The sequence below is a fragment of the Tetrao urogallus genome (genome assembly GCF_951394365.1).
Source record: "Tetrao urogallus genome assembly, chromosome: 4".
Taxonomy (NCBI): domain Eukaryota; kingdom Metazoa; phylum Chordata; class Aves; order Galliformes; family Phasianidae; genus Tetrao; species Tetrao urogallus.
The window spans coordinates 18907984-18933344 of record NC_136817.1 but is presented as its reverse complement, the minus strand read 5'-3'; the positions used below and the strand labels follow the sequence as shown (position 1 = coordinate 18933344).

The 25361-nt window shown below is 36.3% G+C and overlaps 1 protein-coding gene across 3 annotated transcripts in view; it reads right to left on the bottom strand.

Moving 5' to 3' along the window:
* The window catches only part of TBCK (TBC1 domain containing kinase), a gene marked incomplete at both ends in the record, with an annotated part of 81402 nt that overhangs the window by 14755 nt on the left and 41286 nt on the right, over positions 1–25361 (bottom strand). For all 3 annotated transcript variants that reach the window (XM_079534963.1, XM_079534964.1, XM_079534965.1), the window contains 3 exons: positions 11276–11451; positions 21598–21759; positions 23030–23066. In XM_079534963.1, the coding sequence (XP_079391089.1) occupies positions 11276–11451; positions 21598–21759; positions 23030–23066 (375 nt within the window). The remainder of the gene's footprint in view (positions 1–11275; positions 11452–21597; positions 21760–23029; positions 23067–25361) is intronic.

The following is a 25361-nucleotide window of genomic DNA, read 5'->3' as shown; positions in this document are numbered from 1 at the left end:
TCCCTGCCATGGGAAGGGTCACCAGCCATCAGACCAGGCTGCCCAGAGCCACATCCAGCCTGGCCTTGAATGCCTTCAGGGATGGGGCATCCACAACCTCCTTGGGCAACCTGTTCCAGTGTGTCACCCTCTGCGTGAAAAAATTCCACCTAATATCTAACCTAAACCTCCCATCTCAGTTTAAAACCATTCTCCCTTGTCCTATCACTGTCCACCCTTGTAAACAGCCATTCCCTGATGAGATGCTATATTAGTTCACTGCTCTGAACGGCTACAGAATTCACATAAAGTGTCATGAACCACACCTATCAGTGAACTACAATGGGGATACTAACAAAATCTGAGTTAAAGGAATAGAAAAAGCTGGAAATGCAATGACAACATAGATGTGACTTTCCTTGAGGTACCCGATAACAAATATATTTCACATCAGATATTTTCTCACAGGATTTCTCTGATGGCTTATCAGTCGGCTCAAGCTAAACAAGGCTAACACCCATACATCAATCCTTCTACCAGATCCTCCTCACGCTTCGTTTTCCTACCACCATCCTGGTAAACAGACCAGCAATTTTGCACTGGACTTGAGTTCAGACTTCAGGCTATCGCAGCCACTAACAACCCAAATCTCACAAATTATTCTATACCTGTAACACCTCCCCTGCTCCTCACCTGTTTGAGCTGCTGTTTTCCACACCTCAGCAATTACTCTCTTCACTTTAGGCCAGCCAATCATTTAAGAGGAGCTGACACACACAGACATATTTATTTTAGCATTTACTAACTTCAATGGTGAAAATTAATTTAGACTAATCAGATATAAGAAGCTGTTCATCAAAGACTGCTCAATCACTACCATCCTATAGCAAAAAAAATACTTATACTGAAGCTTAAGGTCTAGTTACCTCCCAGAAGTTCCCCTGATGATATCTTAAGAACTTTAAGACTGAAGAAATTATTCTGCTCACCCCATTTTTAAATACGTCTGGGAACTGCTAAGCCATATCCATTTACTGCTCTTAATAACAAGAAACAGTCATTAACAATTTCGATTTTTTTTTTTTTCTTATTAATATTACAATCAAAGCCGCTTAAGCATCCTCAAGTTAGAAGTCAAGCTTCAGAAAGATTAAAGCATTTCAGAACACATATGATTGCTAGTGCAATCATAACTCCGATCTACTTTTCCATTAGCAGTAATCTCTTACAGGCATTTCATCCATGCTATTAAATGAAGATATACACTACTGAGAAAATAAGCAAGTATCTATAGTTCTGCTAAACCTGAACTTAACAGTCCCATCTGATAAACACAGGAGCTATAAAGTAACTTTTTATCCGCATAAATGACAGTTTTATCTAAGTAGGAGCAGGGCTCCCCAGCTTTTGTCTTTGAAGTTGGCATAGTTCACTGCAACAAATTTAATAGAGAAGGAACTTCAGCCTGAAAGTCTATATAGTTAAAAGCTACGGTTCAAGTAAAATACTCATTTCTTAGAGTCCTACATGAAAAAGCATTCTTCATAGACAATGTCACTCCCTTCCTTTGGAATATGTTTTGTTTCGGAAATCAATGTATTAACGTACAACCACAAATAAGACAGAAATAACATTTTAAAACCAGCCTAGAAGAAAAGAGTTTTGGAAGATATCTGAAGAATTGATCAAACAAAACCAGAAGAAAGCAGATTCACACAGCAACCACAAAAAGATGCAACTCTGAATCAAGGGTCACATTGTTTCTAGCAAATACATTGCTTTTTGTGCTTAGTTTTAGTTGAAGTGCCAGTAATGGAAGAAAGCTTATGTACTGCTATTCCATCTAAATACAGTATTCAAGGTCATGTTCCTGAAGAAGCTTTGGGGTCAATATATTCATACAGAGTAGCACTGTTTTATACAAACTAAAACATAGCAGTCAGATGAAAAAAGGTAGAAAAAAGAGGAAGAAAAAGCAAGAAATGACATTTCATGCAGATTTGTAGCTGCCTTACCAAGTAGGTGAAGTCATCACTACCATGTTTTAAATCAAAAGTAATTTTCCTGACAGACAATGCCAATTTTCAGGAACTATCTGAAAAGACGATCAAGATCAAGCAAGAACACTCTGGATTTTAGTCATCTAACCATCATCTAAAACAATTTCATGACTGAAAACACTCATATCCACCGTTTCCACTTATATTTCCCATGCAATTGTTTTTCTTTTTATCCTTGATAAATGAGTAGATGAAGGCAGTACTTAATCCCTAAAATCACTGTCCTTTTACATATATATTTGCTAGATTTTTTTTTGGTTTGCTTTTAAACAAACGGAATGACAGCTCTGATAGTGAAAAGTATTTTAGTCCTGTACCCCCACAGAAAGAATAATGCATAAATCCACTGCTACTGACACAAAGCCACCTACAGAGGCAAAAGAGTAGTCTAATATTAGGAAATAAACAAGGTACATGTATGCTGTCTCAAGCTCTCACTGCCACAAACAACTTTTTTATGACCACTATTAACACAGACTCAAAGAATAAGGCCTCAATGTCATTCTTTTAAATTATTCTATGCAACCTCACTAACAGACTTACTGTTATGCCTCAGACTCTGTCCTCCCTTGCCATCATACATCTGCAGATTTCCAAGCGAAGACACTGGTATCCCACCTTCTCTATGCTCCCCGTCTCCCCACACTCTCTATTTGCTGTATCTGCCCTGTTCCTATACTCGTCCTCTCCCTCTCACAGAGCTCCCAGCTCCAGATCCTTCGGCTTTTTATCAGAGACTAAAAAACAAACAAACAAAAAAACAAACAAACAAACAAAAAAAAACGATCCAGTCTGTAGAATTCTGCACCACAAGAACATTTTATAGGCAGACCCAGCCCACATTGCAGCCTGGCCATCTCCTATCCCCCTCTGTATGAGCTGATGCTGCAGAGAGAGATGAGAACAGTGGCTAGGAAGGATTAGGGAGGGAACAAACAGTAATGCTTGGCTTGTCATCATTCACAAACATCTTCCTTACACAATTGTAAGCAATCTACAAAATCATAAGTGGGCTCTGCTTGCCTAAGTAGCTTATTATCAACGAAGCCTCACTCTTATCTCCCTGGAATAATATAACTGAGTGAATCAAGTGAGTCAGCAGAGCAGAAAGACAAAGTTATTCCCTGCACGCAGCCAGGCAGACATGCTGCAAGGTTTCCTTTGTTATTGTCTGTGATGTGATAAAACAGGTAAATACTTCTCACCACTGCAGGGAACCACTTTAAATTATAGCTGTAATCCAGTTGTGCCTGAAAACATCCACAAGGAACTTTAACATGACATAAAACTAGAAAGCAACAAGAACAGTCTTGCATGCCTTCCTCAATTTCTATCAGTGCATGCGATTTTCTCTTGATAGATACTGTCCCTTTGACAAGAAATTGTAATATTTTGTGGAAAACCAAGTTATTGACTCTAAAGTACACCAGCTGCCAGAGATACCCCTGTCCTCTTTAAAAACAAAAACAACAGGAACTTAGTATCACATCTCAACGCAAACTGCAACCAGAAAAGGAGTTTATTTTCCCTCACAGTGTGATCACGTCTGTCACTTCGGGGTCTGGAAACTTTGATTTATAAAAAATAATAATTAAAAAAAAAACAAAACACAACACCACCAATCTTTTTGGTTGCTATTATTTTCTAAAAGAGTATTATCAAAGGCAGCAAGGGCTAGGATAGTTGGAGAAGAAAAAGATAGGGTATGACAGAAACCCAGGGTTTGGACTAAGAACAAATCAAAACCCAAAGCTTAGGCTTTTGATCAACAGAAATACTTTTGTCTCCCACATACTACACGCCATCCCCATACCCTGAAAATTCCTTTTTATTACACTTTTTTAGTATCACTGTTTACACAGCAGCACGCTCTAAGACAAAACCTTCATAGCAGTAATATAAGGTATATACAGAATTTAGTGTAAGAAGAAATTAGTGCTGCAGGGGCTGGCAGAATGCAGCTATGCCTTGCATTTCATAACATTTGTGTGCAAAAAAACCCCAGCATCCTTGAATTTACTTTTCTTTCAAAACCCAGCTTCAAATATTTCTGCCCAACTCCATTGCCTCCAAACGCTACAAGCACACAAACAGAAAAAAGCCACAGTAAGTGAATATTTCTCTCTGCAATATCTAGTTATACCAATTGGAAGCAGAGTGAAGTACAAAGCTTTGAAGAACCAAGCTGGTACTAAAGTATGGACTTAGTACATTTGGCGAGTTCATTCTGAGAGTTGCTTCTCTCCTAAAATAAATTCACAAGCACATTACACTGCAAAAATCATATGCAGCTCCTAAAAAAATACGGATTATTTTCAAGAAATATGAAATAAAACTGTTACACAGGAAATGCCACCAACTATTTATGCTGGCTGCCAGAAAGACACTTCCAATGTATTCATGCAGTCTTCCCACTCAGAGAAAACAAGGACTGGGGCTAAAACGTGTAACAAAAAAAAAAAAAAAAAGGATAACTGGATAACAGCATCTTCAGACAGACAGCTTGGAATTCAGGACATCTATGGCCTGAAATTTCTCTTTCCTTAAGAGCTCGCAAGCTGACTCTTCACTCATTTCTCAGAGGAAAATCTAAATGATATCTTACATCATGTAGTTAAGAAAACTGATAAATAATTACCAGTACAATTATTAAAACACTGAGGTAACTGCTTCCGGTTATTCTCCACGCATGGAATTTAAAAAAAAAAAAAAAAAAGAGGAAGAGCTTGGAAAATACTATTATTGAATTTCAGTAAGACAAAGCAAGCAATTCATTCTTGTTAAAACTTAGTCCTAGGACCAGGATTTGCTCTTGCACTACTTGTGGAAAGAAACATTCATGCAAGACCAAACTCAAGAACGGAGCCATATCAGACCTCACAGTTCACAGATCACTCATCAGTAATCAATACAGAAAATTGGCATCTGTCAGTGCTGGACAAAGAAGCACAGATAAAAACTACAGTGACACTGTAGGAACTGCCAGCAGCAGCTGAGTGGTGAGCACAGATGGGAAGGCCTAACACCACCAAAGAAACTTTGCAAACTCTGCTTTTCCTGTGCTTTGCTTTTCAATATCCTATTAACTTACTCCGGTAATGACTGAGCAGAGGCTACTTTATCAGTGTATCACATGCATCTCCATCAATGTGTTTTCACAGGAAACACTCCTCTGGGAGTTACAATCAAGCACAGGAGTGTTTAAAAATAAAAAAGTAAAAATGACACTCCCAATACTTAATTAAAATGATTATCAATTAAAATGATTATCAAATCTCAATTTTGATTTTAAAACAATTTTCAAACCAGAAATGATTTTAAAAACATCATATGAGAATGATGTTAAATATGAAGAACTTGCCTGAAGATTCAAACAAAGAATTGCCTGCTTGATTTATTTTATACTTTAAAAAAAAAAAAGCGTATTTGTTAATCAGTCACAGAATCCCAATTTTGAGAGGTCGAAAAGGTCAAAGACAATCAGCTTTCAACTTCAAAGTGTGTATAACCACTAAGGTTTGTGAGGAGGAATGGGATGGGAAAATCAGTGAATCCAGAACCTGAGGCTAAGGCTTGCAGAGAGCTCTCTGGCTGCTCCAAATGTCCCATCTATATTCACAGCTGATAAACACGTCCCAAGGAGACTCCTAAAATGAAAACTCCTGTACAAAATGTTTACAATATCTGAATATGATCTAAATGAGCATTTAACAAACTATTATAGTCTCATCTAAATAATATTTACACTCTAACAAACATATTCATTTAATTCCATCTCAGCTACAAAAATAGAGCACATTTGTTACAATCAGCTTACATTCAATTAAAATAATTACTATTTATATTAGAACTCAAACAACCACAACATTCATTAGAGACTCTAAAATTAACATTTATCATCACTTATTTCCTAAGTCAATTTATTTCTTGCTTTATCTACTCCAGTAATTGAAGCAATGTCTTATTTTCTATTGGAAAAAGTCCTAAAATGTGATAAAATACATTGATATTTTTCAAATCAAGCTGAGTGAAAGAAGTGCTGCAAGACTTCCTTCAGTAAATTTTATCTGCAAAAGCAGCATGCTGGAAGCAGAGGTTTCCTTACACTTACGCTCCTCGCACTGGCTGACGGCTGTCTGGCTTATAAATTTTCTTGTCACAAACAAGAAACCACTCCTTTGAAAAGCTACGAAATATACAGGAAGTTTTGAAGCTTTTAAAAATTCCTAAGACTATTTTCCAGAATGTGATGAGTTAATTAGCACGTGCCTAGTTAAAAATTTCTTGCAGAAGATATTTTAACCAAGCCATTTTGAAAATCAAAAGTAAACCCAAATCTTTACATCAGCTATTAGCAGGAAATCAGAAAAACAGAAGCAGAGGCATATTCAAATTTGTATTTTATATACATATAACAAGAAACTCATTTGTATCTTGATCAGCTGACACTTTACATAACCTGTATTAACAACAAATTCAAAGTGCAATCTTCTGCTGAGTTGGAGAGCAACAAAAGAAGCCCAAACATAAACATGGAACTGGTTGTGGCAGACAGAAGACCCTTGAGCCTGAATGCATTTAATAGCAAACAGCACAGACCTTGCACTTGGATATTTGCTGGTCTGCACACAGAAACTGAAGTGCTGGTATACACACTACTTACCGTGCTTCTCTGATGGAGATGGACTGCACACAACGATTATTACACACAAAGGACTTATAATATAAACATAGCCAACAGATTCTATAGGACAACTGTATCCTATGTGAATACTGGAGGAAATGATAGGCAATGGAGCTTTAGCAAAATACAGCAAGTGGCAATAGCACATAAGCTTAAAATGTATGCCTGACTTCTCACTGACTTATCACATGGATAGGATTCAACCTATCCAGTTACCTTAAGAAAGTGTGCTTATACTATTTTGGATACAAACCACAGCTTTCCTGTTTGTACTATTTCAACAAAACATTAAGTTGCCTTTCCACAAAGTTTTTTCTCCTTCTGCTTCATCAAAAAGGAAAAACTGAACTGATGACACCTGAAGATCAATAATCATGCAGTAGCTTTTCCCCAGCTGACTGCTTTCATTCCTCAATATTTTACCAAGAACTCACATCCCTGAAAAAAGGATGGGCAGTAGAAAGAAGACAAAGGCACAGTGGTAACAGCCAGGAGACTTCTGGGAATTCATGTGTCACATTTTAGCACAGAAACAGAGAGATAAAGGAACTGTATCCTGCGCAAGTATGCAGGTAGCTGGAGAGAGTGTGAATATCTACCATGTCAATAAGAAGAGAAATGGAGGCACAGCAGAAAATTTTTACATGACAAATGGTATTTGTCTCTGATTCCTTGATGTTTAAGAACAACATGTTGGGGTTTCCTAAGGCATGAAGGCAAGTTTCATGCAACAGGGTAAGAAAGAAAAAAGTCATGTACTGGTCAAGAAGTTAAAGACAAATTTAAGTAGCCTGTTATTAAAATTCAGGAATAAGTTTAAAAGATTTTAATTCTTATTTTTGACATCCTATCTTTCTCAAAATACACATGCTAATCCACTTAAGATGAACGTTCATTCTCTCTGAAACTATTTCCTCCTTGAGATTTTATCTCAGTAAAAATACACTTACTGGCTGAAAGAGCAAAAGATTAAGCAACACTAAGTTGGGGAGAGAGGAGAACACCCGAGCCTATTTACAAAGCCGCAAATAGATGTCACTAAAATGAAAACTAAGTAGGGCTACTAATTAAAAAAAAAAAAAAAAAAAGAGTCACAACAGTTTGCTTTACTGGTTGCTGATTCAGGGAGAAGAGTGCTCAGCCAGGGGCAAATTCTTCTCATGCTATTATTAACCAAATAACTGTAACATGCAGATATACACAAATATTTGAGTAGCCAATAAAAAGCACTTAAGAAAAAAACTGAAGCAGCTTAAAAAGAAAATACAAGTACATGAGTAGGAGAAAGATCGCGTTTAGAATTAACTAAACACTTCGTTTGCAGAGGAATTATTTCTTGCTCTTCCCATCCTTAAATTCAGAGGTTGCCCATGAATATAAAACTGGGGATGTAAGTGTAGCACAAACTGCTTGTTCCACATGAAGCTAAACAGATGAGAAAACAACAAAGTACTTTTTAAGAGCTAGAGTGACCAGCAAGGACACAGCGAGGAGTTTTAGAGAACTCCTTTAGGCTATGTGTACTGAAGATTAAAATCAGACTCCACCACTTTCAAGTAGAAAAAAGTTTTCCCAAGGCAACAAACACTAGTAGAGGACATGACTGTAATAAACACACAGTTCCAGGATTAACAGACACACAAAAACACAACCAAAATACCCACAACCTTTGGGCATAAAGAGTATTTCAGTAACAAGAACATTAATATAAACATACATGTCTCCAAATCTGACATACAAATAAAAGAAATGAGAGCAAAAGTTTTTAGCCCAGAACATCATATTGAACCTGCTTCCTTCCTGTCCATGAGATTAGTTCCTCTCATCTATAGAAAAAAAGCTAAAATGTTCACACATTAATGTATAAATAATAGAGCACTCCTCCTAGTAATGAGCTAAAAAATCCAACAATTCCAAACTACAGTAGATCTCTAAACTTCAAAAGAGGTTAAACCATCGGTTATGCTGCAGTGAATCACAAATGTTCCTCTGCTAAGCAAAAAAGCAGAACCAAATTTGAAGGCAATAAAAGTTGCTGTATTTATTTTTCTTCTGCATGACACAGTGAAAACATCAGCTTGATTTCTTGGAAATCATGGGATGGAAGAGCCTAGTTACCAGCCTTATCAACAAAAATCACTTCTGGTATGAAAATAAAATTACTATCGGGAAAAAGAAAAAAAGACCCCAACACATCTTTCAGGAAACGGTAGCAGCTTTGCTTGACCCAAACCAATGGATGTTTTTCTTTGCTACAAATACAAATCTTTGCTCTATTTACCGATTCAGAACATCATTGCTGCTTTCTCCCTTTCACCTCCGTGCTCCTTCCAAGTCTCTTCACTCTTGCCTAGACACAGAAAGGAAGAAGCACATACCAGACTGTGGAAACTAGTCTATTTACTATCTTGTCATACATTAAGAAAAGCTAGCACACAGATGAAAACACCTTCATATTTAAGACTGTTAGGGATTGGATCAGGCTATAAAAGCAGACTGCATAATCGCTTTCCTTGGAAGTTTTTGTGATATGACAGCACAAAGCCCTTGGCAAGTGCATCTAAATTCAGTGTTTTGTCTGTTTTCTGCTGGAATTTGTACCAGATGACTCCTATCTGAATTATTCTATGAATTTGCAGCCCTTAGCTCCTTCTGAAATCCCCTTCATGCATCGCCAGAACAACATAGCAGCAGTTGTGCTGACTGAAGTTTCTGTATGACAATCACCTGTACTTGTGGCATTTCATTTTTCTTCTATCTCGCCTACTAATTTTTTCTTAAATCTCCTAAGTTCTCTGGAGTTTCTTTTTGCTCTGCATTTGCAGGTCTAGTTCTTGGAGTCCGGATTTGAGGCTAAGACTTCCAGAAAATACAGTAATAGAAATAAGAACAAAACTGCAGTATAGGAAAAAAGATGATAGAATATCATACTCAAGTTTAAAAACTATTTAAGTATTCAGATACAGGGAAGTGACAACACAAAGCTTATATTTGTAGAAGTTGGGAAAAACTGACAGAAAGACATAAACCTAATGCAATTGGCAAAATAGACAGGGCAAGTATATAGTATGGATATTGTCCCCCTACTTTTGTAACGTACCCATGAATGAATTTGGATTGGAGAATACAGAAGATAAAGAACACCCAAACATTTAATTCATTTAAAAGACCAACAAGATTTATAGTGTTGAGAGGAAGGAAAGAAATAATTTAAAATCAGCAGCACTCAACAGATAACGTATTTGACAAAAGAAACGAACATCAGATCTCAGTAGAAAAAAAGGAATAATATTTTTGTTGAAATTAATAGCTATACAGATATAATCTTATACACGAGTTTTTCCTTGCCAACACATAACTCACCTACTACCTCTCAAAACAACTGGAGCCATACCTTTAAACTGGCATGCCAAGACAGAAAAAACCATCAGTGCAGCCTGCATCACTTTACAAGTACCTAGTTCTTAGTGGGAAAATGTTCTTTTTATTACTTTTCTCCTGAGACAAAAGGCTGTTTGTAGTTCTACAGGTAGACTGGGATAGTGGTCTGTTGTGGTAACAAAGAACACCACGGAGCTGGAGGAGGAGCTGGGAGAGGCAGAGATCTGGCGCAAAAATAAATGATTTCATTGGCAGGTACATCAAAGAAGTTTAAGTTCAAAGCAGTGAAGTTTAACAAAACTAACAAAATACCTTGTGTGACCAAAAAACCTTTTTACTTCCTGTTCAGAAAAACAAAACAGAGAATGAAGAACTACATTTCAGAGCAGATGAATTCACTGCACTGGATTTTTCATCACAATTAATAACCAGGAACAGACTCTAAGCCCATCACTAGCTGATAAATAAATCAGAGTATGTGATGAAGGCATCCAATCCTTGTGCTTGGTAGTGAGAATCTAAATACCTGTGACTGAAGTTTAGCAGATATTTCCTTACTGCTTTATCAAAAGAGTAGAAAATCAGTGAAGAATTAAGGAAGTCCTAGAAGAAAGTCCAGTGAGAACAAAGCAATTAAAAAAGAAGTCAGTCCACGGCTGCAAGAAACCCCTTCACAACGCAAGTGAAGTAAAAAAGCCAGCTCTAGAGCAGTTGCAATGTCCAGATCAAAAACATATTAGTAGATGGCAAGGCCCTTTTACTATACAACTGCAAAGCAAAGTTGTTCTATTATTAAAGAAAGGACAAAAAACAAATGATGAAATGTCACAAAAAAAAAATCATAAAAACACACACAGACAACATCAGTACTAACAAGACTCCTAAAACTTGTACTCAGTTGGACTACCTTCACGGAATGACAACAGCAGTTTTCCCCCCATAAATGTATGAGCTACCAATTGCAATTCTTACATGAGTACTATAGATTGAGGAAAAAACGAACAGATAAGGACTATAGGAAAGAAACAAGCATACATAACATATGAAGTTTTGTACTAAAACAAGGTAAGGATAAACACTTACGCATTTGATAATGGGGGAGTGGAAAGTTGTTTTCTCACCTCAGGCTGCATCACTCATCTTCCCCCCCTCCGTTTGTTAGGGCACTTACCAGGTCACCTCGAGGTGCTTCCTGATAATCTACAGAAAAGCAGGACATTGAACTTCTTGCGCTGCTGCTCTCACTGGCTTGCCGAGGAGGCTGTGCATATTGCCTGTACGTAGCACTCTTTGGGGTCCAGCGAAACAGGTTGATTGACTCACGAACACAACGCTCAATGTCAATCTCTGGTCATGGGAAAAAAAAAAAGTGTTAAAAAAAAATATATCGGTAAAACCAAATAATCCAGCTATGACATTGCTAGGTAAATACATAGGTATCCATCTATTGTGCTGTCTCTCTCCTTTAAAAAGCACAATTTTCAAAAACACCTCACCATTCAAATACTCAGCAACTTTTATGAAAAACTAGCAAAGACATTTTAAGCTTTAGTTTTATGCCCAAGTATGCATGATAACATTGCAAGCTGTTTAAGAGAAGTGTAACACAACTATTAACAATACAGTGGAAGAATATAATTGAAACGCAGTCATTGTAATGCATCTTCACTAAATTCCTTTGCAAAGCAGGCTAATGATTCAAATATAAATGCATGCAGCACATCCAAGGCATATTTCGTGCAGCGTGTTGAAATTAGGATTTTTGGATCAACATTGTGCCATTTGTCAGATATACCTGTTACAAGGCTGACAACTTTGCTGTGAAAGCATTCAGTGTTGCTGAACCTTGTGTAGCCTGCCATTTTGACAAAGTCATATGCTATCAGATGGGTGGAAAACAGGGAATCTTAACATTACTTTGTGCTTGATGTGTACAGTGCTGCACACAACGTATTTCTCTTAGAGCTGTGCAGTTGAAAACCCAACTGCAACTTAGAGTGGAATACTCTGAGCCAAAGGAGCAAAGTAATACACAACAAAATATTACTCAACTTGGGAGGAAAGCAGATAACCATTACAGGGGAAGCATCCTAAAAATAAGCTGCAGTCAAAGAAAAATTAACGAAACATATTGAGAAAAAAAAAAAAAAAAGAAAAAGGAGAACCTACAATAAACACAACCTTTGCAGCAACAAACATAACAAGGATCCTTCATAAATCTTCTAACAAAGAGTAAAGAAAACCATTTACTTTTCTATCACTTTAAGAAGACCAGTTAGCTCATCCATATTCAGGCAGGATACTGCCCTTTAGTGTATGCTTTACTCCTAGTGAAGGCAATACATTTGTGTTAAAAAAAAAAAGTACAACAAAATTTTTCTTAAAAATATCAGGTTTCCTACCTACTTGGATAATACCAGAGAGAACAGCGTGCATTTCCAGAGTAATGAACAACTTTTTCATTTTGTGATGAAATCCTATTACATTTTTCATTTTCAACACACTATAATAGAACTTTGATATTTAGAATTTTTCCCCAAAGAAAATCCTGACAACTGGAAAACTACCAAGTGATTTCGACATTCAGTAAGAACAGCAGGGACCTTTCACTGGTTATTTCTTCCAGAGTTCAGCATACTAATTACAGTCACACTTTCTCTACGTTATTCTGAAAATGACTTGTAAAAACACGATCATTTTAAGACTGTTCTTGCTTCTCTGTTTTACTCTGGAGCGAGTTACAGCAGCGTCTCTATTTTTGCAATAAATGAGCTGAATGCAGAATTCAGATATTTTTTAAAAAAAGTATGAACAATAATTACTAGCATGAGCAGCTTTCAGCTGTGAAAAGACATAATGGCCCACAAATACCTGAAATTGAAAGCAAAGAACTGGGGGGAATGGAATAGGAAATTCACATGCAGTAGAAAGTTACGAAAAAGATAAAAGCAGGAATTGAGATTGACGGAGTTCAGCACTGGCACAAACCACAAAAATACTTTTCCTAGAAACAAGTTCTAGAATTCTAGAAGGAATCCATGATGATAAATGAAAAACTCAGCAACAGATTCTCCTTATTTAAAAAATAAATAAAAAAAAAAAAATCTGCCCAATTTCAAGGTGTGAATAAAAAAATTCCTGAGTCTGCTGTTCCGCAATTCCTGGCTGCGTGACTTGTAATTTCTTCCCAGCAGCAATTCAGGTGGTCAGTGGCTATGCCTAAAAATAAAACCCCATGGAACAATAGGGAATTTTAAATGGTTTGTGAGGTCATCCAAAACCTAACAGCAATTTGAAGTCTGCCAGCAAATTAATAGCTTTCCAAGTAACAACAACAAGAAAAACCAACCAGCAAACAAACAAAAAAAACCAAGGAGACTGCAGTTTCCACAGAGAACAAAATATTTGTGTACGCATACAGATATAAGTGTACACGCAAATATAGGAAGATCAACATCTAGCACTCAACAAGGCAAAAAAGACCATCAGTAGCAAAAGCATTTACTCATTTTTCTTTTTAAAAACTGATTACTTTCAGGACAATGGAACTTAGGAAAATTTTAAAGTGGTGTAAATAATTTACAGAATATTTAATTAGTCCCAGCACATGAACTAACTTCAACCTTTCTTTGAAATTTTGGTTTAAGAAAGATCACTTCCCATCAGTAAAGAAAATACAGTGCAGTCTCCTACAGCCTTACTGAATAAGGTCTTTTCCCTTATCTTTTGCTAATAAGGGTCTACAGCATTACTTCAATTTTGATTTCTTCCCATGCCCTTACAAACATTTGGAAAATGATTCAGTCCATTAAGTGTCCTTTCTTATTATTTCTATTTTCACACCAAGGATTTGCATCTGCATAGCATTAATCTTTCTTGCACTTTTCCTGTTCTCAAGCATTACTCTGTTACCAGTGAGAAGCTTACAAATTATTAAACACGCTGCCGGTAAGTCAGATGTGTAAATATATGAAGTCAATACATAGACTGTTGATCAGGACTGTGAACAAATGAGCAGAGAGTACTTCACCAGGATGCCAGACTACTTGTCATACGCAAACAATTTAGAAGAACATCCTTTTGAGAGAAGGCTCTGAATAAATCTCAAAGTGGCAGAACAAAGCGAGCAAAAATATCTAGAAAGAATGGGGAGGGCCTCCTCACTTACAAAGATAAACACACAGCAGCTCTGTGCTCTCTTAAGCTCCCAGCAGTGGTTTGTTTTGTAGTTTAAGCAGCATGTGCCTTCCATTTCTACTCTGCAAGTTACTCTGCTGGAAAATCTATAATCAAAATGTGCTGACATAACATTAAGCCATTAACCGTGAAATACACACTGAAAAAAAATTTAAGTACAAGCTTAAAAACATAATCTAAATACTATAAAAATAAGTTCTCATCTCAACTTCATGTATATCTCAAAGCAGCCTGTTTTTCATAAAGTACAAAGCACCTGCACTTCAAAAAGTCAAAACTGGTACCCAAGTATTTAGAAACTAAAACCGGTAAGTTTCATTTCAAAACACCAGTCCTGGATGTCCTAGATCAACTGAGCAGTCAAGTAGCAATCAATCTTAGAGGAAACAATTCCGTGGTACCAGCCAGCTACTCTACTGCTTGGCATCAAAAGCCTTTTCCTTCCTTATTTTTTAAATGAGCAAAGCCCATGGGAATTGGAAGAGGTGTGTGGGTAGGGGGAAATAATCTAACATTAATATCCTAGGTTTGTTACTCTTAAGCTATTAAAATGCCTTAGTTTGCTGAGCTAAACTTTATTGCTGCCTTAAGATATTACCCACTTTAGTCTGTTCATTCTAAAATACTACACTATGTAAGAAGTCTGTCTTCCTCTGTCAACAATCTCAACTGAAATGGCTGGCTCACCTCATTAAGTTCTATTTGGTATTTGTTATTATAGATTCAGCAGAGAAGTAGACAGCTCTTGAAATACATATTTTAAAGCATCAGTTAAAAAGCACCTGTGATAGCAGCACACACATAACTTTATTTTTACAGCAAAACGGTGTGCAAATTTTCAACCCACCAAGTGAAAGTAATGAATGGGGAAAAATGATACATGAAAGGCTTGCTCTTAAGAAAAATGTATACAGACCAAATTTTTGTGTGTAATTAATGAATTCCAGAGGCCTTTCCTCGGGTAACAAGACATGAGTTAAGAAGTTTGGCCAAATTAAACTGCTCCTGGATGCAGCCCAGAATTATGGGCTTTGTCTGACCTCTCCATCACAAATACTTTATTACTACTCTGCCAAGCAACATCATCTTTCCACACATAGCCACATAAATAAATAGGAAAGTAGACTCTGTGCAGTATAAGCAGGGAAGCCGAACAGGGCAGTCAGTTTGATCTCATGATTCCTGTGCTCAGAAGAAATAGGGGTGGAAAGGCCATAAACCTTTTTTTTTTTTTTTTTTTTTTTTTTGCAACACATAAAAAGATACACTAAGTCTAGATAATTAAAAGGATACATCTAGTAAAAGAATTGACATTTCCATCCAATATCTATCCATTACTGCTAAAAGGTCAATAAATTGAAAGGTCAATGCAGAATTATTCTTTTCATAAAATTTATTTCACACACTACAGGATAATTGTGCTGTTTCACTGTTTTGTGGCCTGTCATTTACTCTTACATCAGCATGCTTTTCAATGCATCCTGAGAAAGGAATTTCAAAGGCAACATAAACATCACTCATTCATTTTAAAAAATTGTCAGCTAATAAATTAGAATGCTCTGCTTTTCTTCACACACATATGCAAGGTGTGCATATTTCAGAGAAGTGCTGTCAATCAAGGGACCACCACATTTCTTTATGTAGCAGAGCAGGTTTACAGAGGTTGCACTCAGCTAGAGAAATGGTTGGATGCAGAAGCCAAGGCAAAAACCATAGCACTTTTTCTTCAGGTTATATTTTGCAGGGCTGTAATTAGGCTCAATCATTTCAATGCTGCACTGACAGGCTACCTTGCCTGGGAATACATTACTCTGTAATTTCTTTCTGTACCTTGAAATAAAAAAAAAAATCTCAAAATGCTACATCCTACTCCATACTAGAAAGGAAGAATGAAACGGAATACATACAGTCTGTAATACAGCTTGGACTAGTTTGGTTCATTGTTATGCTCCAACAGAAAATTGTTTTAAAGAATTATATGAAGTGTGCCAGAGCACATGGCAAAAGTTTCTACAATCCAACAAAATGTACAAGGCATCTGAACCAGCCATAACATAACTTTAGGATACTGGCTAGTGTCTAATGGCTAAAATCAACACTGTAAAATGGAAATAGTCAGATGCATGCTGCTGCGCAAAAAGTAAGATACACTGTAAGAGTAAGGATGAATATAGCCAAATAGTAAGGAAGAACATAACTTCACTGCTCAGAAAATGTACAAAAGGACATGCTTGCAAGATATCAGAGATCAGCTTAGAGGAAGAACTTGTTAGAAACACATGGAGATGAAGAACTTCTGCATTCTCACGCAGATGTGAGCTCAATCATTCCTTCAGATTTTACCAAAAACACTTGCCTAGCTCAGAAGTCAAATCGAATGTGACTAACCTACGCCCTACAGATACTCGTCTAGACTTCTCAAAAGTTTCACATGACACACCCTGTGTACTTAGTCCATTTATCACAATTTAGAAAATAAGACAGTATTCTTCACTTACAATGTGAGCTTTTCACAGTTGGGATATTCGTCCTTCCTGAACAACCTGCTAGCAATCTAGTCCTGAAATGTGTTCTGAGCTTGCAATACCAACAAAGTCTTAGCTTTATGTACAAATCTTGTATTAGTTCTCCATGATTAGCTTTGTTCCTTCTGTTGATTCTACTAGAATATAGCTCTTACTAGAGGAAAGAAATAAAAGAAGAAATTTAGATAGAATCAAAAGTCAGATGCAAATTAAAAAGCAAGAGTTTAAATTCTTTGAACACTGGAAAGTAAAGGAACCCATCAGATATTCAAAACAGCAAGAGAGCTGAGAACTCCCTTAAAGTTACCTTATTCCTCACTCTTACAAAAAGATTTTGCTGGTTCTCAGACTACACCGCCATTCCAATCTTGTATTTAAGTAGTTATGTGTGTAACTATTAACAAAGCTGGATTTAAAAACACCGTAAGTGTATCTATGAAAACATAGATATGTGCTGCTAACGCACATTTTAATTTTAACAATGCAGTACTTTCCAGAGCTCACCTCTCAGCTCTGCCTAAACACAGCAACAGCTCAACAAACCCACCCCAGTGAATTCTACTCTGTTTCCACACTGAAAAACGGTACTGAGTTTTGCTACTCCCAACATCCGGGAAAGTCACCTTGACAAGATTGGTTAATTCTATTTGTGCAGCTCAATATAAAATACTCCTTAATTAAGAAGTGAAGAACTAAAGGTCATAGGGAATAACTGTACAGGCAAACATTCAGCTCAGCAAAAATATTAGCAAATATCCTATCAGCACCTTGCTCTGCCAGCAGCATTTCCCATAATTGAGGAAAGAAAAAAAATAATATACAGCATTCTTGCTTTCTAAGCACTGATCCTGAGGCAGTTGGCATACAATCCTAATGAAATTAAATAAGAGGGAAAGATTTTCCCAAAGCATGTCCATTTTATATATATATATATTTTTTCCCCCACTACCTGTAGGAGAAAATCTCCAAGAAAAGTGGCTTAAATTTTGTCTCTCTGTGCCCACAAACATTTGATAGTCTATCTACATGTGCTTGCATTTTATTCCAGAGTAAAAAGCGCATGAAATCCCGTGTGACTAACAAGTGTATTATTCAAGTCCCCTTTTGCTACAATGAATACATACAGCTTTTATCAAGAAAATGGCATAAGCTGTGCCCTCACTGATTAAGACATTAGGATAAAGTTCTACTGATGAACTCATTTTTTCCTCCTCTTCGATAAAATGCAGCATTAGACAGTTCTTTGCTGAAGGATACATATTCTGTTTTCTTCTATTACTGCCAACTAGAGTAGCAAGAACACTAATATGAACAAAATAAAGAATTTTTTCTTTAGTATTTCACCCATCCCAGCATTTCACAACACAGTGGAATCTATAAATAGAACCGCATGCTTTTCATGTAGCTACAAGTGGTATGAAATGAATAATCAAAGGTGAAATGATATCAATAGTACAGTTTGACACAACCAAACAGCCTTGGTGAGCAGGTGTGCCCTACCAAATTACTCTGCTTCTGTACCAAAGCCAGCTCCCAACCCAGGCTTGGCTGTCAGCCATTAGAAAAACAAAAACAGCAAAAAAAAAAAAAAAAACAAAAACCCCAACCACCCACACTTACTAGCAGCTATGCAGCTAGTTTTCTATGTTTCTGCTTCATCTATGTCATTATTTAGTGACAATATGCATCTTTGCAGATTGCAGTGTAAAATCTGACAGCTACATCTTAAAAAGCCATCTTACACAACAAGGATGAATACACTGAAAAGATATTTCCTTAAATATTAATCTGATCTACACCTTTAAAACAAAAAAAAAAAAAAAACTGAAAAGCAATTTTTTAAGCTTTTTTTTTTTTTAATTTCGATACCTTTTGATGTTTTTAATGTTGGTTTTTTTTGTTATGGTTACAGCACCACTATAATGCATATCTGAAGAGAAACCATTTGGTTTCTCTCACATGATACAAACCAATTTGAAAAAGCAGATCAGCTTCACTAATGCCACGATAAATCAACTTCCAACATCCCCTTCCATAAGGGACAACAGCTTTGAAGTTAGGCTAGCTGAAACAAAGCCACACATCAATATTTTGACATTTAGTTGAATTTATGAAAAATGACCTCTTTTCCCCAGAGCCTTAATCTGGAGCCATACTATGTTGTCAAAACTGCACGACAAAAAGCCAAAACTTATTCAAAGCAGTTTACTGCCTTGGTTTTTCTATTTCTCAAAGATGGAAGACATTTTTGTGCATCTCTTCCCATCTATTCAGTTAGTTTTTAACCTCAAAGTTCACATTGTTAGTCAACAAGTGGTGAAATAAGTGGAAATAGGCACCATGCAACCACAAGCTGAATGTGGGCTAGGTGGACAAATGCAGCTTCTTTTGTCTGCCAACTCTTAAGTAAACAAACACTGAACCACCAGAAATTTTGGCAAGATAAAGGTGTATGAATTGCAGGTGTGGGTAGAAAATGTATTTTTGTAACAAAAACAATGAAAAGTAAAACAGTAGCTACCCAGTGGTCAGATATGTATCTAAAGACATCACTCAAAAATGATATAAAATACAATGCCAGTGTAGAATTCCCACTGTTCTTCCCTGTTCAGTCCGTATCTGAACTGGATATAATCATCCTAAGCATTTACACAATTTTCACCTTCACAGAGTTACCATTTTGGCACATTGCTACAAAGGAAAGATATAACTGAAACTCTTCCTTGGAGAATCATTTATTTTTGTGGTGTTCCCATAGTTATATATTTGATCACATGCAGCAGCTTAAACCCGCATGCCTGTAACTCACAGAGACAATTCTCTACGTTTCCAATTCAGCAGTTTTACTGTAGCTTCTAGTTGTACCAGATTTCTTTCCAACAGTTAGCTCTCCTGGGCTCTAAGGCTGAGTTCTTCCCTTAAAAGCACTGCTAGCCTGAAGACAGCAAAAAGACACTGTCCTAAAGTGTGTAGAAATAACACAAATAATCCTCATTCCTTAAAGATGAGCTAACCTGCAATATCTACTTGTAAGACAGCACGTTTAGACTCATGCCTGGGCTTTGCGTTTACTTACTCTCTATAGCATATGTCACCATCATCTACATCAGTGCATCCTTTCTCAAATCTGAAACAAATCTCCATGTTTCAGTTAACTTTATACTCCATGGACATTCGGAAGAGTGTCTGCTTGCTTGCCAGACCCTACACTGCACTAAATCAGTGAATTTGTCTACATGATCCTCCAACCATTTGCAAATGCCTGTATATATCTGAATGCTTCATACTTTGGTCTGTTTTCTCCAAAGATGCTAGCTGCTAGTGACTGGTAAAGTGGGTGAGAAACTCAGTAATCAAACAAAGCTAGAATAATCATAATGTACATCATGCAACTCAATAGCACAGACTAACATTGAGATTTTAACAATTATATATGAGAAAAATTGCACATTTTGGAGTAAAGTTACTTATGCAGCCAGTCCTCAATGCATGGCATGGCCATCTAGGCTATAGAATTTATACAGCAGATGCAGCCACAACCGAACAGTAGAGGTCAGCACTGGTTTGAAAGCAGAGTCCTGCTTCTCATGTTGGCACCATATCAGTAGTGCCATTCCTATTTCCCCTGCCATATTCTCCTGCACATCAAATAGGTAACAATGTTCTAAAGAATTTAATTTTAAGTGTTTGCAGTTGCTGAAATATCCCCTTTGTACATCCCTCAACAGGGTTTAAGACATTTTTAACAGGTTTTAAGACATTATTACAATAGAGGGATTTTATCATGTTCCTAATTAGCCAATTATTTTGACAAATATTAGGAAATCTATATTAACAACACTACAATATTGTTAGAAATAAATACTACTAAAGCACATCAAAATTATGAATGACGCTATTGCTCCTAAAATCTGGAACTGTGACTGACTTATGAAGAAAACTAAGTTTCTCCTGTTCGCACAGTGATACATGTAGTTTCTGTCCCCCTTACAAGTGTGGGTATAGACAATGGCTTACAGCACAAACCCTAGAAGAGTGCCTGTTTATCTTAAAGAAATGAAATTACAGCAAAATTCAAAGTTTATGTTCTAGGAGACTAAGGCTAATTCCCAATTTTACACTTGAATGGGCCAGGAGTAAGAGTCAGACTTGACGGTTAACTGCAATTTTTTTTTTATTTTTTTTTTTTAAATAGCAGATGGAACACTTGTTTGTACTCGTATTTGATAAGTCAACAACAGTGCTCATGTAGCCTTCCATCTGGCTTTTTAGGGTTATTTTGAGAGCCATACATTTCAAACGCAAACTGATTTAAAGCACCAACATCACCTACACTGATTTTCATAATATATTAATTTTATATTAACTGTTCTCATAGCAGAACTTTGTTTTTTAAAGGAAAACATGCTTGTATTGGCATCAAAGTGGTAAGGTACAGTTAAGAATTCCAATACTTTTTTTCACTAAGTGATCCTGCTATCTGCATTTTGTCTCGATGTAGTACGTCTACAAACAGTAGCTCATGAATTATTTAAGATTGCTCTAAATTTCACAAGGAACTGTTGCAACTTTCCCCAGGCAATGACAGGGATCTTACCTAATTCATGGTGATGACAGCAAAAGGACTTCTGCTAACTTGGTCAAGTTGCAGGTAGGCACTACACACAGGGACAGGGAGTTCACCTAAATCTAACATTATTTCAACACATGAAAGATTTGTAGTACATATTCAGATGAAAGCACAAAGAGAAAAAAATAGTTTCTTCTATACCTGGTAAGTCTGAGAAAAGGAGAATGCATTCGTTGAATCCATTTGCAAGAAGACGATCCCTCAGTTGTTGAAGTATAGCCACCCCTATGCAGAATGGGAAGGAGGAATTTCCAAGCAATAATGTATCCCACAAGTGAAAAATTTTGTGCAAAGGAAAGACATCTGCATAATGAACAGACACATACACACACAAAAAAGCAAAATTAATACAAACACTCTTAGGCAGTCATACACATTTTCCTCTCCTATCTAAGGTAATTTCTTTTTTATTTGAGAGCAAATCAGAAAACCTGTTTAAGTACAGGTTTATTTTCATACATAGACAGACTATTCCAGAAACAATCAGTATTTTCTTTCTTTATTAAATGCTTTGAAATATATAGGTTTCCACATTTCAAACACACATGAAATTAGGCAATTTCTTTTCCTTTTGGTATAGTATAACTATGCATAAAGAAGTACGTATCAGTTACTTCCAGCAGCATGAAGACATTGATGAGTGAATCAATAAGCTCAGGTACTTAAAACTAAATGAGGAAGTGGGCAGAATAGAGCAAAAACTGTCAGAATGAGACAGACAGACAGGCATCAAGGCCTAACAAAAACAGCACCATTTGAAATACAACGTCAAAAGGTAGCTCTCCTGAAACACACTATCCTTCAACTACAAAGTTCTAACATTTTGTTTTAATTCATTGCTAAGATAACCACCTCCTCAGTTTTTCAGAGGTAGCGATTCTCATAACAGGTTTTTCAAAGAATGGGCAACTGCATCAGCCAGTGCTTCACAGTCAAGAACTCTGTCAAATGCAATTGAGAACCTCACATCAAATCCTTTGATATTTCAGAGAAGTAATCTGCTAATGTTGACATGAAAAGAAGAAACATTAGGTATTTGAAGAAAGAAAAATCACAAATTGCTTTACTAACTCCCATGTCTATTGTTGACAGCTCACCAAATCAGAAAGCTCTTTTTGCTCCGAATATTCATGAACAAATACCACAGTGTGGTCAAGTGCAACAACATAAAGCATGTTCTGCTGGCCTTAAAAAAAAAAATAAATAAATTCCACGTTCCACATTTCTGAACTTGCGGAGTGAGGGAAGGTGTATCTTAATATTATTGTAATTTTACCCAGTAGATAAATTCTTACATTTCACCTTTCTTAAGTACCACATGCATAACATAATCCAGTTCAAATTTAACATAGTTCTTTTTCAGAAATAAGAAAGCTGAAATTATCTGCTCAAGGAAGAGCAGAAAGCACAATGTGACATGGACTGTCGAGTCTCAAGTCGTAAGTTCACCCTGCAAATTACAAAGGACCTTTTAAATGACACATATCACATCAATTAGGAAGGGTTCATCTGACAAAGTGAGAAAAAATTACCCTTAAGAAATTCAACATTTAACTGGAAAAAGTATACTCACGTGTAAACATTGTAAGAAACCACGGAATAGCATAGAGCTGCAGAAGGTGGGGCATGGCAGGAGGGAAGAGAAAAAAAAACATGTTTTTTTTAAGATCTAAGTTTTTTGCTTAGGTCAATTGTTAATTGCAATAAAAATTGCAATGCTTGACATTAACACATTTAAAACAAGAAATAACTGGAGTGGCAAAACTACAACAATAGAATCATAGAATCACTCAGGTTGGAAAAGTCTAACCACACCACTCTAAGAACCCTATGCTAAATCACATCCCTGAGCATCAAAAGAAGTGTTTTTCACTCCAAGTCACCATTCTCATTCCTTCCACATTATTGTTTTGTGATCCTCTAGTGAAAACAAAGACCATTAGCATCATGGCCAGCTGCTCCTTTAAACTGCCACAGTTCTCCCCTTACTCTATGCTACTAAATAAAAATTAGTGAAGAGTGCCTGAATAAAGCATAAAACAACTTGATTCAAGGTACCTTTTTGACTCAGAAAAAAATATTTTTTATTATAAGTAAAAGTGCAAATCACAACTTCCAAAGGAAAAAGGAATGGTACCTACATCTTTTGCATATGCTGGCATGTATTCAACTGTATACTTCTTATTGAAAGGAAGTAACAAGTTAAATTCTCCAAAGTCACTCAAGCATACAATGCCTGTTACCAACAAATTAAAACCACGTAAGTGCATAAGATGACCTTTAAGGATACGTGCCATCTGAAGAATTTGAGGTTCCACTTATATTACTCTGAGACTGTCTAACTTCTGCTGCTGTAATGGCTACAGAAAACAAAGTTTCTGCAAGCTTTCTGTCAGAATACCTACTACACCACATACAAAACATTCAGAATGTGTTAGAACAGATAGTCATTTGTGACTCCTTTAGAGTTTCTTAATCTTTAATGAAGCATTTAGTGGGTTGAAAGCAATAAAATCTATTTTCACCAAACATCACCCTACAGAAAGTCCCAACACATTACGAATGCAAGAATAAGTCTATCTTTGTTAAATTTTATTCAGCTGCACAGCTCATGTGCTTTGTTTCCCATTTCTGAAGATTTATAGTTAGACATAAAGCTTAATATATTACGTTTTAGCTCATAAAAAGTGCAAATTAGTACTCCTATTAAGCTTGCCCTGAAAGTAAGCAAATGAGCAGCAGAAAAATATAATCGATACTATGTTAATAAATGACTTCTTATTTCCATCAACTCCTAACTGGACTCTGGCACTGATGAAATGATGCACACACACATGCAGAAAGGTTCCCCAGCACAGCTCTCTAACTTAGAGTTCCACACTTTCATTTGAGTATCTAATAGCATCTAAACTGTACTACACATAAAACTACAAGCTATGATGAACAGACTTTGCTTAGCCTACAATCTTCCAAATGATTTTAAAGGTTCAAAAAATAAAAATCACTACATGCCATCATTTCAGATTCATTATTCACTCCTGTTACCCTGGGTACATTTCCGCAACACTTTCAGTATATGTCTATCTGTGGAATAACATTTGTGATCAACAAATTCCCATTTACCTGCTTACCCGTATGCATTATACTGCTTTCCATATAGCAGAAAAATAAGCCTAATGCTCCTCTTCTCATACACCTGATTACAATGTTTTACCCTAAGCAGCTCCATGCTTGCTCCTAATTTCACATACAGACATCTGTATCTCGAATGCATATAGAAAAATACAAGAAGAGCCACCATAACTGAAATAGTGAAGATATTATTAAAAGGTAACTACAAGGCAAAGCACTTCTTCGCTCTAAATCATCCTTACTAAACCTATCAATGGTAATATGAAAAGTCAAACTATTTAAGTTAGAAGGTATCAGGTAAACATTTTTTGAGATTTTCTTGTCTTATTTTCAAAAATGTAATATTCCAATGTAAGAAGGTCTAGGCAAACCCGAAGAGGTTATGATTAATATTACTGAGAAAGCAAAGTAGAGACAACATTAGTATTATTTCACCATGCAAGTCAAACTGAAAAACAAAGGTGAGAAAAAGAACTGCAAAGACATGAAGTCCTCAAATAAATAGGATACAAAATATTTTTAGAGAAATGACTGCATTTTTAATATAGTATTAGTACATACTGCCCTCTAGCGATCATTAGCTAGAACAGCATTTTGCCGTGCTTCTGTAGTAAAAAAAAAAAAAAAGTTTCCAACTCTTTACTACAGAACCATGACACATAATAAGGTTGTGACTTTCATTCACACTTAACATCACATATATTTCCTGACCACACTGAGTTTTTTAAAGCAGCATTTGAACTACTAGAACAGCCTGGGAAAAAGTCACATTA